We start from the raw sequence: 16729 nt of genomic DNA, 5'->3' as shown, positions 1-16729 counted from the left end.
TTTATTGAAAATATTTATTTTTTTAATTATTTAAATAAGGAAAATATTTTTTACTGTTTTTATGATTCATTACTACTGGATTTGTCTCCTGATGATTACAGGAATAAGGAGTCAGCTTGCATTAAATGAATGTATAGAATTAATAAACTATGATATAGCACAAAGTACATCTGGTATGGCAAGAGTTAATCCTGATGGACCACTTAATTTGCTCAGAGGATATTTCTACTATAAAAATGGACTTATCCAGAATAAACGGGACTACTCCTCTGGAATCAATTCTCTCTTCTCATTGAAGTATGCACCAGAAGGTAGAGTGAATAACCCGAAGTATTCATTTACACCGGGAACAAACCCTGTAGAATACTTTTCTAATACTAAAACAGTAAGAGACCATTATTTAAGTGAGTTTAATGCTTGCCTTATTAATATGTTCTTTGACAGTGGGAGTAATTCAATAATGAATAGGATTGATACTAGAACATTCACTGGGTTTCTTAAGAATTTACAGCCTAACTCTAGTGATGGATATAAAATACTGGCTGCATTATTTCTTCTCTCTGAAGGAATTGACATACCAATTACCGTGGAAAAAATAGAAGGTCAATATTTTATTATTCTAAGAAATATAAGGGATGATACAGAAGTGTTCAATATTTGTATAGATGAGTCTCTAAGTAAGCCCATGGAATGTGCAAATAATACGACGAATCTATCACACAGTATTCTAAGAATTATTGAATTTTTCATTATAAATAGGACTAATCCAATGGTTGTGCTGAATAATGTGTCTACAGAGCCTGCAGCGTATTCAGATTTTAAAAAGGCTGGATTTTTAAACACTCCACGGTTTCTGATACAAGCATATATCTACGATTTTCTTGACTGCATAGACAAAGCACAGGATTTTATTTACATTGTGTACACTATGCTTGAGGAGATATTTTTATCAGATGATTATATGCTAATGGATAATGAAGAAAGGAAAATGGTTAAATCTATTTTCATACGGTGCTTTTCATTTGAAAATGCTGTGTGGAAGAAATCCTATGAGTATTTATATGACATAGTGGAAATAGAAAAAATACTGAATAGAAACAGTATACTTCCATTTTCTGATGCGTATACACTGCCCACGTATACTAGAATACCAAAATACTCTAATATTAGAAACAACTTCCTAATTGAAGAGGAGTACTTTGATAATTCTGTTGAAGCAGCAATACTTGGTATAATGTGCTGTCTAGCTTATGACCCAGAAACAAAAAAGTACACGACTAAGAACATGCAGTTTGCATCAGATGAACTGAAGTGGTTCTTTAATAAATACAAAATACCAAATGATGAAACGTCTTTTGAAATGCACAGAGATTGGAATAAAATTGTATCTAATCTAAGTGATCCACACATCAAGTACTCTCAGAATGGAAATCAGCTTGTGAGTGGAATATTGAATATAATTCGGGTTATTCAGGAAATAACAGGAGTGCCAGAAAAAGACAAAGAGTATATTGAATTGTGTATTGAAAAAATGACTTTAAATAATACACTGGTGCAAAGCTTTATTAGAAAAATAGAAGAGTATGTTTTAGGTTTAATTATGTCTCTCTCTACGAACAAGGATGTAAGTGTGTCCTTTGGTAAAATAGAAAAGAGATTTATACAGAATACTAATACATCGGATGTCTTTGGTAATATAGCCATAAGGTATAGGTTTAATGGACTCGTCAGTGGATTAAACGTAGGAATATTTAATGGCGGGGCTTCTCTAACCCTGAAAGTAGTGAATACTTATGAAATTACGCAATTTATTTCTAATTGTTTGAACACAAGGAATAAGTATATGAAAGATAATAGATTTATTAGCTGCCTTCTGATTAATTACATAGACATACTAGTAAATAGCCTTAGATCCTATTTAAGTAATATATCTAGTATGATGCATGTGGCTAGAGAAATATATATGTGTGATAACATAGAACAGATATTTTTATGGGGAAGGATTTCTGATCTGCAGTATAAAAAGAATCTGATAAAGTTCCTTTCTCTTATTTTCATGAATGAAAAGATGTCTCCGAATGATAATGCATTCCGAGTTATATCTAATCTGCTGGGAAGTATTCCACTCTGTAACTTAGACTTACAGCTAGAAATTATTCCGTATATTGTATATGGATACACATGGACAAATCTGGAAAAGAATATTATATGTACTGAAATACAGTATGTAGATATACTAAATAATAGCTTAGAAACAGGAAAATTGTTCATGTACATTGTTGATATGCATACATCAGAGACTCTAATCTGCAGCCTGAGATTGTTTATAAATCTAAGAGAGACCAGTTTAACTGGAGCAATAAACCCACTACTGCATTCAAGGTATCTAATGAAAATAATCCAGCATTTGTTTGTATGCGATAATATTGATAATCTACAGATACTTAGAGATTTAATAAAGAGTAAGTGGAAGTTCTGTGATTATGTGAACGATATAATTACTCTTGCATGGTTTGTCTGTGCATGCACAGATCCTCAAACGCCATATCCTGTGCTTAAAAATGTGTATGACTTAGTCAACAAGCAAAATGATACCTGGTACTTAGATAGAATACAAGCACCCGAGAAATACTTAGAAGTTGTTAGTGTCCTTGAAAGGCTAAGAAATAAACTGAAAACAAGAAAAGGCAAAGAAACCAAGCTTAATAGGCTCATATGTCTTTTCAAGCAAACAAAAAGCAGTCCTGAAAGAACGTCATTCAAAAAAAGTCTTACTCAGTGCTTTAGTACACCAATTCGGGAATGAGCAATAAAATCCTAACATTTATTCATTTTTACTATTTCCAACTATTTTATATTTACATAAAATACAAATATGTACAAAGAAGCCGAAGAAGCCTCGTACAAGTGTACGGATTTATTTTAAATAAAATTTAAATAATCAGAAATAGCTAGAAATACTCTAAGATAATAAAACATTTACAACTCCATGGAGTCATTATAGACTATAAAATAGACACAGTAAAACACATACTAAAACAGCCACAAGTACATATAACTAGAATCCGCACCAAATAGACTAAATAGATGTTAATTTTAATTTTAATTTTTGTTTATACTACACATGTGTGAGGAAGAGCGTACTAAACACGCAATAAATCCTAGGCAATATCACCCAAGCATTCGTTTGGTGTGTAATACAGACCAGGAAGTATACGTTCGGTATGCTATACTCTGTGAAAGCACAATGCTAAGAAAAATGGTTGACAACCCGGCATTTATTGAGTGCGAAAACAACACAATTAAACTCCCTATTAACTACCGGTGTTTACAGAGAATAGTAGAATATCTTCATTATAAATATAATTACAGACAAAATAGAATGGAAGTACAGGATTTTAAGATAGAAGACCAAGAATCACTGGATCTATTAGAAGTATCTGCATTCCTTAGATTATAATTCGGGCTATATATAGATTTAAGAATGACTCTATAAAATACAATAAGTAATGCATTTGATTTCGGGGTATTCTTGGTTGTACAGTATATAAAACAAACAAAGCAAGAATACCCAGAAATTACCTGTGTTATTTCTTATCTTATACAAAATCTAGAATAAAACTCTTCAGTTATTTATTAATTGTTCATTATTTCTTTTCAGATTTGCTTTTTTTTCTTTTATGTACGTTTTCTCTTTTTTTCTTTTCGTTTTTCGTTTTACGGTAGTAAACCATATAAACAAGCATTTTTGGAGCAACAACCAAGACTAAAGAAATGAAATTGACTATAAACAGAAAATTACTAAACTTGGCAAATCTAGCCCCACACAGGAAGAGAACTACTGGGAAAAGTGTAAAAAAACTCATTCCAGATGATCCTTTTAATTGAATCATTAATTGCTCCCAGAAGGTTAGTCCAGAATATTCTGGGTTGAATGGATCCCCAAGAATTGCATGGAAAAATACAAATGTGATTATGTTGTACAGCCAAATAGTAACTGTCCATGCAATTGACTTGCTGACCATTTGTGTAAGAATAAAGAGAACAGTTCCCGTGAGCAATGTCTGGCCAAACCAGGTGGATGGCTCTAAAGACCACTCAACATTGGGAGAAATATATGCCTCACATGTCATACTACTATACAACACAGGATATGTATATTTATACCCAGAAAGAACAGTTTCATCTCAAACCAATCAAAAACTCATCACACACAATAATATACATAAATAAAATTGGGCAATATACTGTGTATAGTCTATCTTTTAGGACAAAATATAGATAATAAAAAGATTTCAGTTAATTTCTAATAGATTCAAGTAATATTTAATTTTCTAGTAGTGCATTCTTTCTAGAAGAATAATCTAAAGTGGCTATTTACCAAATAACATATTTACACTAAAATATAAATTTAGATTGTTTCTAGATTGTACTTAGAAAATATATTAACTAGAAAGTTTATTTAGGCCAATCAAACAATTTAGGATAGTTAGAGTGAGAGTAATTTACTAATTTGCCTGCAGAGAATCATGCACTTCTTGTTATTTCATATTGTTATTCCTTCTTCCTTCTATAAACAGTTGTTTTCTTATATATAAATCCCTTTCACAGAAACAATTTAACAGTGACTTTGAGAGTACTCAAAACATATTTCTTGAATGCCATGAAAGGTTTATATTTTTTGTTATGGAATAGCAATTATTCTATCAGAGTGTATAGAATTGCATTGGACATGGTGCATATAAAAATTATAACAACTAGTGTTTAGGAATTGGTGTTAATGTATTCTTACACACTATGGCCAAAGATAAGTGAGGTCGATCCAACTGCCAGAACAAAACTCACAAGGAATAAAACCACTTGAGAGAATTCTTTCATTTTTCTTTTTCTTTCTTGTTCTATTTCCGTATACTTCCACGGTAAAAATGTACCATAAGTACTGTTTATAATGAACCCGGCAATAAACCCGTATATAGTGCCATTTATCATAAGATGTAATAGTTTGTATAATGTATTTTGAAGAGTATCTACACCGCGGCTAAGTGATAATACACACATAGGAATAAAAACAGCAAGTATTCTTGCTATAACATACCTCATCATGTTTAATCTTTTAGAAATATCCTCGGTTATAAATTTGTACTTGTTTTCTGTGTATGACAAAATTATAATTGTCACTCCTAATAATATGTATGTAAAACAAACATCATAGAGAGTATAAATTGGGCTTGTTATTTTAGGAATAATAGAAAACAAATTACCTGTGGGAGTATTCTTATTTTCAGTAAAATACATGTGCAGCCGCAAATCACCTAAAACAGCCACTCTTGTTTCATTAATTATATGTACAACAAACACTCCCAGTATATAAACATGGCTTATAATAGTTCTACCAGAAAATAGTTTAAATTTGTCTACATCATGGTATGTTCTGTGCAGTTTATACAGCATGACGTAGTAAATAACTAAGTTGCTTATGGTAACCACAGAGAACCACATATTAATATAAAGCAGAAAGAGCGATACTTTCCCATGAAAACAGTCAATTAAACTGGTTGAATAAGAAATAAGAGAGAGTGGTGTGCTTATGAAAAAGTTAATCATGACAGATTCCTTATATTGGTCTGCTTTCCAATATTCTGTTGTAAATATAGAGCTGTCGGCAATTCTCTGCTCTCTTTTTTTATCTCTCAATGTATTTGGTGCCTCCTGGAAATGAATTATGTTGTATGGGCTTCCCCTTAAAATGTTCTCAAAATTAATATTTCTTTCCATTGTGGTCGAAGAATATTTTAATCCTGTCTCTCTTGGTGGCATGCTCTCTAAACTCATTTGTTGGTTTTCTGTCAGAAGATTTTTATTTTATTTTATTCATTCTCTATGCTTTATTATACCTTCTACCATAAAATACTATTTCATTAGACTGATAAATTGTAATATAAATGCAAAAATCCCAGAGACTGTGCTACATATAAGCTATTTAACTGCTGCAATAATTTAACTCTTAAATCTGATTTAAGCTATATAAATTTATAATATATAGCATAATAAACAATGAAAATATAATAATAAGAAACTGCCCGAACCCCCACAGAAAATACAAACCAAGTATTAAAGAATACATATTAAGCGGCCAAGCACTAAATTATCCGTTCTAATCAAATGCCTTGAAATAGCTCATGGCTTTTCAGAATATTTCTGTTTTTATCTCTCTTATGCACGCCACGATTTATGGTTTAAACAATCTTTTGATAGTTTACACTTCTATAAGATTGTGCAAGATTTATTTTTATTTTTATTTCATTTTCTTTTACATGGCGGGTTTAATTGTAGCGGTTATTGGTGGGTCTCAGGTGGGAAAGAGCGCATTACTAAATAATTTATGCATAAACTATAAAAAAGATATGACAAAAGTAAAAGAGGGATTCATTCTGTACAAGAAAGAGACTTTATCAGATATATTTGAGCTTGTAGAATTAACATTGCATCCAGAGAATTTTGCTTTTATGTGTGATAGTTCATTATTTGATATATTGTGTGTGGTAATAGACATTCGCACAGGACTATCTGACTACATTAGAAATATTCTAAAAAAATATAAAAAGTCGTTAGTAATTATTGTGATAAATAAAATAGATAAAATATTTGGCGGGCAGAAGATAGAATCTATTCTTACAAAAACGTATGATATTATTAATGCAGTGAATAAATATCTTGCATTATGCGGTGATACACGGGGTATATTCTGTGTGGCCAGTTCACTGTATAAAATATGCCTATTCAGTGGTTATGAAGAAGAATGGAAGGGTAATGAGGACATATTTAGAATTTATATGAAAAAACTGCAAGAAGCAGTAGATATAGTAGATATGACCCGAAAAGATAAGATTAATGTAATTCACGAGAATAACTATCACTGGTTTCTATCTAAAGAAAAAAAGAATATACTAGATAATTCGTCTGTAATTAGTGACATATGTATTCATGCTAATGGTGTGCCTTCTATACAGAATGTGCTTATTTCTACAATGACAAATATATTAGGCAAGTTAAAAATACAGTACTATGGATACCACACTGTATTAAAAATACATAAATCTAATGGTAGAGACAGAATTTATGTAATAATAAGGATATCCGAGGATGAAACCAATAAATTTATGTATAGCAATCATCTGTATACTGCAATAAGCATAAAAATAGATTCACTATACGAAATGGGTAAGCTGGGATTGGCAGAAATTGTTATAGACCCACAGACATACGATCAGATTATACAGCTATACATAGAAAACATTACGTGTAATAAACCTATGATAGGCTCTGCTATAACCAATGTTACCGAGGCCACCATGGAGAAAATAATCACAAATGAAATTATGTTCTGTCCTGGCGTGAATATATCCTGGGAAAAAACAAATTCATGCACAGAAAATAGTTATATTTGTAAGGTATTTAGTAATGGGCCTGACACTCTCGAAAGGATATTAGAAGAATTGGCGTATATTGGAAATATTAACAATTTAAAGGATATTATGCCCAATCCCATAATTTATTATATAAGAAGAACGCCAAGGAGCAAAAACTCCATTAAAATTTGTATAGAAAATAGATATGTTTTACTAGAGGTTTGTTCTAATCTCAAGAATAATGTATCAGAAATAGAAAAAACAAAAACTCCCCCAGTAGAATTAGATACATTAACCACTGAAAAATACACACGCATCGCAATAGATAAAAAAGAGGAAATTTTCTTAGATGTGCCAGATGCAATCGCATTAGAAGAGAAAGAAATAATTGATAAGCTAGCGATCACTCTAAAAGAACTCTGGATGGACATGGATTTACATAAAAAGCTTGCTTACACAACACTTCAAATAGTAGAGATTATGCAAAATAATTTAAACTGTGATATACCGACAGAGAGTAGTAAAGACCTAGTTAGGGTAAGATTGGAGAGGTGTAAATTTCGGGTTATAGAGCATCATCTTCGAGTAGAATTTGTTTTAAGCCTTCCTATGCTTACTGTATACAAATCAACAGATAAATTCATTAATAGTCTGATTTTAAAGCCTGGGATTTTTCCTGTTATAAGAAGCATAGTAAAGAAGTGCTTTGGTAAGCTCATCTCATTTGAGTTATGCTCTAAATTTATGCAGTGTAGTGCAGAATGCCTTATTCCTATTTCTGAGTATACAGAGTGTATTTCTATGCTACGCACATTTTTTAGTGAGTGCTGGCCATATTTGCTGGAGCATTGTATTCTACCCATAAGAAATAAAGGCGAGTGCGACACTGTGGACATAAATATGTTTTATAAAGAAAAACTGCCAATACTTTGAAAACAGCAAAATGCAAATTTTTAATACAAATGGATATTGGGTGCTCGATAGATGAGGTAATTAAAAGAAGTGAAGCAAAGTCAGAGGCAAGAAAACAGAAAAATAAAGAGAAGAGAAAGACAGAAAAGGAAAGACTTGCAGAGTCAGAGGAAAGGGAGAACAGTCAGTTAGAGAATGCACATTCAGAGGCGCCAAAAAAAGAGAAGCTAAAAAGAGCAGACAGAGTAATTATTCTGGACAGAGCAGCAGCAGCTTCCAGGGATGATGTTCCAAAAATAGAAGAAAAGGAACTGAAGGAAGTGCTTAAAATTGTAGTTAAAATTATGAACACCATTCCATACGAGCCAATAAGAATTACTAAATTCCAAGAAGATGGAGACCCACATATTAATGCAGTGGGTGAGAACCACTTACGAAAAAGAGACAGATCCGCACCAGTGGTGTTTAATAAGGGAAAGAGAATCACAGCCCCACAAACTAACAAGAGACAAAGAAAACAATAAATTAATAGATGCCCTAAAATCCTTCATGAATACTTCCTTCATACCAGAAATACTCCTGATAAAGTGCCAATTTCTACAATAATTCCATGTACTTATCACTATTATAAAATAAACTCCAGGCTATATTAAATACGAATAATTAGTAGAAATCTATTTTATTTGAAAATATTCCATTCTGAAAAATGATTAACAAATTCCAGCTTAGAATTCAAATGCATTGGTTGTTTATTTTAATGTAAAATTTGAAATGACTATACTAAATATATTACTAGCCATAAACAAGTTATTTACATACGTATAGGAACTGAAATTTAGATAAAATTTATATCTATTTAAATCAACAATTATTAAACTATACAGTGACACCGACCACAACAGATAAGCCATAGCAGGTGCATATAAGCATTATAAAAAGCAAAACTGCAATAACGCATCCATAAAACTTCTTTTTTTTACTTGTCAATTTGTGAAAATTCATTGGAATTATGACCTTAGTTGATTGGCTTGGTATTGGAAGATAAAATTCTAGGGCGTTGTTATCAGAATATTTTCTAAGTGTAATATGATTATCTATTATTTCTATTTTCTTTTCAAAAGCAATTACATTAACAATTTTTCCTGTATTTTCCCTTCTTTCATACATAGCGGCAGAAAAAAGTTCATAATTAATATAATATTCATTATTTCCTATTTTTGAAAACCCCTTTGGCCCATTATTATCATCACATATATTATTTTTAATACCACTAGATAAATCATCTGTATCTGCCTTTCCGTTAGGCTGGTTTTCATAATAATAGCTACTGGTTGGCTCTGGTTGGTTGCTTGTATGTTCTTGGGGGCTGCCGCTAAAGACGCTATCTGTTGTAGTTGGTTCACCCTCTGGCACCAAATTCTCACTTCTTAAACTTGGCGTATTATGTTCTTGTGATGTGCTAACTGAATTGTATTCTTCTGTTGGTCTTTGTGGAGTTGTTTGTATTAATGTTGCTGTTGCTGATACTGATACTGGTGGTATATTGCATGCTTTGGGTAATTTCAATGCTTCTTCATATGTTGGTAAGTCTGGTGACTGATAATCCATTTATAGTATAAAAAAATTGCAAAAATATATAATTATGATTTACAGTTATACAAAATTAATAAAACAGATCCAATTACAAACATATCTAGTCATAAAACACTCTAATATGCTATTTCTTCTATACTTTGTTACCGCCCGAAACACTCTTAATATAATTACTCTTATGCACAATATTACAGTGTTTCTTAATAAACCAAGTGAACCATTAAGTATGCGCACTTTGTTTTGTGTACAGATCAATTTGTGTCATGACATAAATATTATGACTTTATTTTCTTTTAAGAATGGATGTGCATGGATTGAATATTTTTCATTTGAGTAATAGGATAGAGAGCATTGCCCCAATTAAAATACAAGTAGTGCTAGGATTAGGGAGTGGTTTATTTGGTGCTGCATATAGTGGAATGTTCCATTTTAAAGAGAACCATTTAATTAAAACAGTTCTTACTTTGTTCTGTGTGTTTATTCTATACATTGCATACTTATTTATGCTTAGACTGTATGTATACAGGCCATTAGATATTATTATATTTTTACTTGCTGTCCACGCGAGAGCACTAAAAAGCATTATAGCAGCAACCGATGCAGCCAAAAAAATAGCCCAAATTAAAAAGGCTACTAATGCAATGAGTCCGCAGGTAAAACCAAAAATTCTTGAACCCAAAAAAACAAAAAAGTCATTATTAAGATTGATTTTATTTCCCACAAAGACTACTACACCAATGCCGTTTGATAAAATATTTGAAGAATTCGTATTTAGACTGCTTGTTATATCAAATATTCATATATTGTATAGATTACAATCTATAGATGTGTATATATTAGTAAAGGGGGTATTATATGCTTCTTTATCCTATATAACAAGGTATGCTGAATATAAACTAACAAAAACCACACCACCTGGTGTAATAAATCAAGATGGGTATAATATATACGCATGGTTTATATATTCTCTTTTTATAACTGAAATGTATACGAAATAGAGTATTTATACTGAAATGTATAAACAATTTTAGCTATATTTATGGTAATATTCCGTTTATTGTATACATAAGAGTATTATTTAGTAATTATAATAGAACAGTATAATAATTATAGTCCGTTAAATATCTAAGGTTATTATACATGGCAATAAAGAAATATGTTATAAATTTAGTCTAATGCTAAAATTAAATTATCTTTGTAGTTTCCTTTTCGTGCACATGGGGTCTTTTATTTGCTAAAGCTAGGCATACTTCTTTATTGAACTACATAAAGCTGTTATATCGTTCTATCTATCATTACTGATTCTACTGCACATACTTTCAATATTTATGTAAGCAGTGCAACCAAACCGCTGCAAATAGGATACTGCTTCATTGGCACATCAATAGTTAATGGTATATTCTGCTGTGTGCACACGCTGTAACCATGAACAATCAACAACTATTTATATTTAAAAATTGAAAAATCTTAAATATAACCTATAATACTGGACAGTATTATGTATGGGAGTTCTATATATGATTTAGTAGTGATTTTATATGCGGTTGGTTTAATTTCGGGTTATTATTAGAAACATTAGCAAAGTTCGGATTATAATTGCTGGTTGTAATTTTGTTTATTTGGCTATTCTACAGAATATAAAAATAGGAAAAATATTGTAAATTAATGTATTCACAGCAGAAGAGGCAGGAGGAAGGAAAGAGCACTCTTCCATTGGGGGAGGAGTTTGAGGCACTAATTAAAAGGCTGAACTCTGGTCAAATAGAAGAAAGAGTCAAAATTGCAATCGCAGGGAAGTATTTTTCTGTAGGGGATGAAGATAGCTATAAGCGAGTAATAGAAACTGTTTCTGTCAAAAGCACAGAAGATCATACACTGAAAAACAATCAAGACATTATGATTTCACTAATCAGGTATAACAAAACTCAGGAGATTATCTATCTAAACCAGGCAAAGGATTTAATTACGAAGACTCACATATTCCCGACCATAAAAACAATGTTTTTACTAGCTACAGAATCATCACAGGATGAAATACTTAAGGAGGCCTACAAACTAAACAGGAACTGTAAATACTCGGCACAGTTAAAGGCAATTTCATTTATAAATTCAAAGAAGTATGAAGAAGCATCTTCAATCATTGAAAGGCTGCCTGCATCCATAGAGAAGACTCTTTTGGAGCTGGTGGCTGTTGTTTTTCTAGATGCTAACCGCGCCAAAGAAGTGTACTCGCGCTTTGAGGATGAGTTTAAGAAGGAAAAAGAAAAGGAAAGAAGTAATCCTGAAAGGCTAGACACGTATATAGAATATGCAAAGAGACTTGTTGAAAAAGGCTCTGGAGTAGGCATTGATTTAATTGTGTCTGAAATTGCTGAAGCACTAAAAACTACCTCAGGCGTTGCTTTAGGAAGCGCAAAACATCTGGTTGAGCAAACTGCAAAAAACCCACAGCGATCACTTGATCTCTTAAGTGTATCAAAAAGATTGCTGCTGGAGGTTGAAATACTGAGGGCAGAGGCTTTACTGAGCAAGAAAAGGTACATGGAAGTAATGGACTTGGCACAGAGCTTAAAATCCAGTGACCTTCCTATAGACGAAAGTGCTTCTGAGCGAATTGCTATTATACTGATAAGCTCTGCTATAATTCAAAACAAAACAGAACAGCTAGATGTTCCCTGGATAGTTAATGCACTGTCAAAGCGAGAGCAAATTAAAAAAGACATCGGGCTTTCAGATCTTGTTGAGCTTATAAAGAGTAAAGAGCCCAGTACTCCCTCTTTAGAAGGACAGGCACTACTCTGGCACAGAAAATGATAAAACTGTCAAAAAATGAGCATCTTATATGGAAGCCTGTAATAGAGGAAAGCAAATACTTGAATCGCCTAGGAAATATTTATTTCTCTCAGAAGAAAATAGAAGAGGCTATTAAGGCGTATAATAAAGCACTGGAATTGAGCACAGAGGCACAGGCCACAGAGGTTCAAGAAAACATTGACATGCTAAAACAGTGGATATCAAGAAAAGAGCCTATTCTAAGTGAGTGCCCAGAAGTCATGTGCTTGTTTAAATCGCTAGGGTATACTAGTGACAATCCTTCTACTATAGAATACATCAATAATGCAATGCGCACCGAGCTAAAGATAGAATCTGTGGGCTTACTAGAAGAAATAGCAAAGGAGCTCTCAAAAAATATTTCAGACAACACGGGAACAGAGCGGGTTCTAAATATTTTATCTCTATGCAGTCTGGTCAAATTCAAGAAGTCTATTCTTACAGCAACAGAGATTTCAGAAAGTAATATTTCTGTGATTTACAACCATATTCTGTTCTGGTGCAACGAAAACACACAAATTGACACAGATGTTGCCAATGCTGCAATTGAGTGGTACACTTCCAAATACTCCACTGCATCACAAAAGCTTGTAGCAAAGCATGCTGTGCTTCTTGTTATGACAAATCTTTCTAAGAGTGGATCTGTAAAAGAGTTTAATGAAATATTTATGAAAGTTAAGGACCACATAAAAGAAGACACAAAGGATTTAGAACGAATAACTGAAATGAAATTAAAATTAGAAGAAATAAACAGCCCCATAGACGAAGACAAATCCGTACTGGAAAATATAGAGGTTCCGTTAGAGACGGCCAATAAAAAAGAGACGGAGCCAAAACAGCAGCAGCCGACCGTAAAAAACTCAAGCGAGCTATTGTCTAAAAGAGAAGAAGTTATGCGAATGCTGACAGAAACAGGACCAGGTAATAAAAAATCTAGTAAAAAATCTAAGAGAACAAGGCCAGATGAAGAGGAAGAAAAGCCTGCAAAGAGACAGAAAATAAAGCAAGAGGACAAAGAAGAGAGAAAGCCTAGAAATTCATCTGTTAAAAAGCCGAGCAGCACAGCAGTATCTAGCGATGACGATGAGACTGCATCCATTAAAAAACATAAAGTCAAAGCAGGCAAAGAGAGAAAATCAGAAGAGCCCGAACCAGTGGCCATTAAAAGAGCTTCTCACACGGTTTTGTCCAGTGATGAAGAAGACTGATAATTATATAGACATTTCATTTGAAAATAATTGAATTTCAGATAATCTACAGAATTAGTTTTATTTTAATGCATTCCTATGTAAATGCCTTGAATTTTTATGCCCAAAAATCCTTCTAATAATATACAAAATAAACCATTTAACTTATCACATACTTCTATACTTGTGTTATTCTTTCTATATAAACCCTAAAATTGTAATCAATCCTTCTCTAATACAATTATAAAGAGTAATCTAAACCATACTTAATGTCTTAAATGCAAATAGTAGTACAGATATTCTATAGTATAATTCAGTATCTCAGTATCATTTAATGGTATTGTTAATTTCAGGTTAAATTGTTCTTATTTTTATATGTACATCCATATTTTGTTTGTTGGTTGCACTGCTTTCTAATTAAAATCATTTAATACTCATTTTCTATACGCATATATAAATAAATCCTTCAGTTTTTATTTTTTATAAAGAATTTCTTTCTTTTTATAATCATCTCATATGATAATATACGCATAAATTAATATTCTAAAATAAATAATAAAATGCAAAATAGTATTAATATACCAAATATTCCATTTATCCCCAATTCAATAAAAATTTCGGGTTATATCACACTCTTATTAACATAAAATTAAACGATTCGGGTTATACAGTATAAATTATAGTTAAATATAACCCGAATTTAATTATAATAAATCATACTTATATTATGTCAAATATATTTGTTAATAACAAATAGATTTAAACGGTCTAATTAAACTATAAATAGACCAATCGTATTATAAAATATGCATAAATCTAGTAATAAAGGAATTCCTAATGAAGTTGAATATACAACTGTTAACACAGAAGATATTAAAAACAATGAAAACCATAATAAAGAGAGTGAACAGACTCAATCCTTATGCAAAAGAATAGCAAAAACTGCTAAACAAGTAATTCGGAAAACTGCTCCTTTTATATTCATATTATATATAATTTTGGCAACCGGTTTATTAGTGCTGTTTATAATGGAGAGGCGCGATAGTCTATCTATAACTGGATATAAAATATTTGATACTATATTGGATTTCACAGGAATTTTACCAAAAGAAAATATAGATTATATGGAAAGAGCTTTTAAGCTGATGAACGTTCTTACCTAAACCACCTATACAAATAAACTACATTGTGCGAGACCATTAAGTAAGCACAGAAATAAAAGTAGTTTAATACTATCTAAACTATAATTTTCATTTAACAGACAACTTTAAATCATTATACTATAAATATACAACTTAATTGAATATGAAAAGAAGAGAAGGTTTCTATTTTCTTTTTTATTTACGAACAAAGGGGTACATACAGATGAAGAGTGTCCAGACAGATACAGCAGCACATCAACACATCAGACGGTTCAATACACAGAATACCATACGCCGTGCACACCCAGAGACAAAAGACACACACAAGTCCATGTTATGTAGAGCAGCCAGTGTCTCAGATGGGCAATGCGGCCTGCAGCTGACAGGCACTCGGGCAGGTACAAAATGCATCTTTTACTGGTCTTAGTGAGAATGCCTGGCAGGGCACTGCTTTCATACCAGGCAGCGACGCCTATAGTAATCACCGCATCACTGGAGCAGACAGGACCCGCCCAGTCAGACTGAACAGTACTTCTACACCAGAAGAATAGGCACACAGCACTAACTGCACAACTTTCACCGCTGCTGTATCCCGGGCACTGCATACAGTGTATATCCGAAAATAAGTATGCTAGAGGGCAGAGTCTGCCGCAGACTCCGCTGGTGGACTTGTGCTGCACAAACAAAGAGAGTGCTCCACACGGACATAATAATACAATGGACAGACCTCCTGGCCTTCTTCGCACAGGGCACACCACGCGCCTTAAGTAAACTCAAACTCGCTTGGACTGCTCTTACTCTCTGTTTACCTGCAGAGGAGCAAAGTGGGACAGATCAGAATGGGGCTGATCAGGGACAGTGTGATCGGACTAGATAAGAGGCCCATGGGAAGGTGCACACGTGTTGCTTCCTCTTACTCTATGATTGGCCGCTGGCAGAAAGCTCTTCCCTTGGCTGTTCCCTCTCTTGTACTTTCCATGGGCCTCTTTGTGATGCCAGGTTAAAATTGTTGACATAAAAAAATAATTCCTGGCGTATTTATAGACAAAAAAAGAAAAAAAGACTGTTTTGCCGGGGTGTTTTGCCGGGCATTATTTGGCGGGTGTATGCCCTTAGGCTATGCGCTCTCTATTTCACCTGATCGCATAACTGTATATATGGTGTTTCGGCTGCACTGCAGTCTATTTCCGGGCTATGTATAGTGTCTAGAAGAGTCTAGAGAAGTGAATGCTGTGTGAAACAACTACACAGCGCATAGACTGAGCATGCGCACACACTAATATGCATGTACAGACTGTATACAAGGTGGCAGGGTGCACTTCATGTGATTGTGTGGCATAATAAAAGAGAAGGCGTGAGAAACAACTAATAGTCTATAGTAGTATATGGAGAGTGTATAGAAGAGACAATAGACAGAAAATGAACTGTGTAATAAATCAAAAGAAGTAAATGCTGGGTGCCTGTATATGGGTGCAGTGCATACAATACGAATGAATACGCAGTTCTGATAATTTATTCTATAGCAATACACGGCACATGTGCATGGCACTCCTTTCCTGCCCAGGAGAGTGCACGATGGTGCGTGTGTACATATTTCAGGTTGTTGTTTGGGATTATTCGGACTATAGAACAACTTGTTCAGGCTGGCCAGTGC

General features: G+C 33.0%; 14 protein-coding genes across 14 annotated transcripts; 9 read left to right on the top strand and 5 right to left on the bottom strand.

Moving 5' to 3' along the window:
• Positions 1–61: 61 nt before the first annotated feature.
• Positions 62–2819, top strand: NEPG_01514 (uncharacterized protein; the record flags this gene model as incomplete). Its single annotated transcript, XM_013203888.1, has 1 exon — positions 62–2819. One exon carries the CDS (start codon positions 62–64, stop codon positions 2804–2806), a length of 2745 nt encoding a protein of 914 aa, XP_013059342.1. The 3' UTR covers positions 2807–2819.
• Positions 2820–3124: 305 nt separating this feature from the next.
• On the top strand, positions 3125–3484 carry NEPG_01513 (uncharacterized protein; the record flags this gene model as incomplete). Its single annotated transcript, XM_013203887.1, has 1 exon — positions 3125–3484. One exon carries the CDS (start codon positions 3125–3127, stop codon positions 3458–3460), a length of 336 nt encoding a protein of 111 aa, XP_013059341.1. The 3' UTR covers positions 3461–3484.
• A 144-nt stretch (positions 3485–3628) lies between these two features.
• NEPG_01512 (uncharacterized protein) lies at positions 3629–4133 on the bottom strand (the record flags this gene model as incomplete). Its single annotated transcript, XM_013203886.1, has 1 exon — positions 3629–4133. One exon carries the CDS (start codon positions 4131–4133, stop codon positions 3648–3650), a length of 486 nt encoding a protein of 161 aa, XP_013059340.1. The 3' UTR covers positions 3629–3647.
• A 332-nt stretch (positions 4134–4465) lies between these two features.
• NEPG_01511 (uncharacterized protein) lies at positions 4466–5832 on the bottom strand (the record flags this gene model as incomplete). The annotated part of the gene is made up of 1 exon (XM_013203885.1): positions 4466–5832. The coding sequence occupies one exon, from the start codon at positions 5830–5832 to the stop codon at positions 4789–4791; it is 1044 nt and encodes a 347-aa protein (XP_013059339.1). The 3' UTR covers positions 4466–4788.
• A 347-nt stretch (positions 5833–6179) lies between these two features.
• On the top strand, positions 6180–8342 carry NEPG_01510 (uncharacterized protein; the record flags this gene model as incomplete). Its single annotated transcript, XM_013203884.1, has 1 exon — positions 6180–8342. The coding sequence occupies one exon, from the start codon at positions 6180–6182 to the stop codon at positions 8340–8342; it is 2163 nt and encodes a 720-aa protein (XP_013059338.1).
• A 29-nt stretch (positions 8343–8371) lies between these two features.
• Positions 8372–8965, top strand: NEPG_01509 (uncharacterized protein; the record flags this gene model as incomplete). Its single annotated transcript, XM_013203883.1, has 1 exon — positions 8372–8965. One exon carries the CDS (start codon positions 8372–8374, stop codon positions 8843–8845), a length of 474 nt encoding a protein of 157 aa, XP_013059337.1. The 3' UTR covers positions 8846–8965.
• A 232-nt stretch (positions 8966–9197) lies between these two features.
• Positions 9198–9929, bottom strand: NEPG_01508 (uncharacterized protein; the record flags this gene model as incomplete). The annotated part of the gene is made up of 1 exon (XM_013203882.1): positions 9198–9929. The coding sequence occupies one exon, from the start codon at positions 9927–9929 to the stop codon at positions 9198–9200; it is 732 nt and encodes a 243-aa protein (XP_013059336.1).
• Positions 9930–9963: 34 nt separating this feature from the next.
• On the top strand, positions 9964–10251 carry NEPG_01507 (uncharacterized protein; the record flags this gene model as incomplete). Its single annotated transcript, XM_013203881.1, has 1 exon — positions 9964–10251. One exon carries the CDS (start codon positions 9964–9966, stop codon positions 10249–10251), a length of 288 nt encoding a protein of 95 aa, XP_013059335.1.
• NEPG_01506 (uncharacterized protein) lies at positions 10214–11060 on the top strand (the record flags this gene model as incomplete). Its single annotated transcript, XM_013203880.1, has 1 exon — positions 10214–11060. The coding sequence occupies one exon, from the start codon at positions 10214–10216 to the stop codon at positions 10910–10912; it is 699 nt and encodes a 232-aa protein (XP_013059334.1). The 3' UTR covers positions 10913–11060.
• Positions 11061–11579: 519 nt separating this feature from the next.
• NEPG_01505 (uncharacterized protein) lies at positions 11580–12728 on the top strand (the record flags this gene model as incomplete). Its single annotated transcript, XM_013203879.1, has 1 exon — positions 11580–12728. One exon carries the CDS (start codon positions 11580–11582, stop codon positions 12726–12728), a length of 1149 nt encoding a protein of 382 aa, XP_013059333.1.
• NEPG_01504 (uncharacterized protein) lies at positions 12725–13954 on the top strand (the record flags this gene model as incomplete). The annotated part of the gene is made up of 1 exon (XM_013203878.1): positions 12725–13954. The coding sequence occupies one exon, from the start codon at positions 12725–12727 to the stop codon at positions 13952–13954; it is 1230 nt and encodes a 409-aa protein (XP_013059332.1).
• Positions 13955–14739: 785 nt separating this feature from the next.
• Positions 14740–15096, top strand: NEPG_01503 (uncharacterized protein; the record flags this gene model as incomplete). Its single annotated transcript, XM_013203877.1, has 1 exon — positions 14740–15096. One exon carries the CDS (start codon positions 14740–14742, stop codon positions 15094–15096), a length of 357 nt encoding a protein of 118 aa, XP_013059331.1.
• Positions 15097–15285: 189 nt separating this feature from the next.
• On the bottom strand, positions 15286–15783 carry NEPG_01502 (uncharacterized protein). The gene has a single exon (XM_013203876.1). The coding sequence runs from the start codon at positions 15678–15680 to the stop codon at positions 15348–15350; it is 333 nt and encodes a 110-aa protein (XP_013059330.1). The 5' UTR covers positions 15681–15783; the 3' UTR covers positions 15286–15347.
• A 568-nt stretch (positions 15784–16351) lies between these two features.
• NEPG_01501 (uncharacterized protein) lies at positions 16352–16729 on the bottom strand (the record flags this gene model as incomplete). Its single annotated transcript, XM_013203875.1, has 1 exon — positions 16352–16729. A coding segment is annotated over one exon (378 nt), but the record flags the coding sequence as incomplete, so codon positions are not given.

The sequence above is a fragment of the Nematocida parisii genome (assembly GCF_000250985.1).
Source record: "Nematocida parisii ERTm1 unplaced genomic scaffold supercont1.3, whole genome shotgun sequence".
NCBI classification, from domain to species: Eukaryota; Fungi; Microsporidia; genus Nematocida; species Nematocida parisii.
This window is presented reverse-complemented; position numbering and strand designations above follow the sequence as displayed.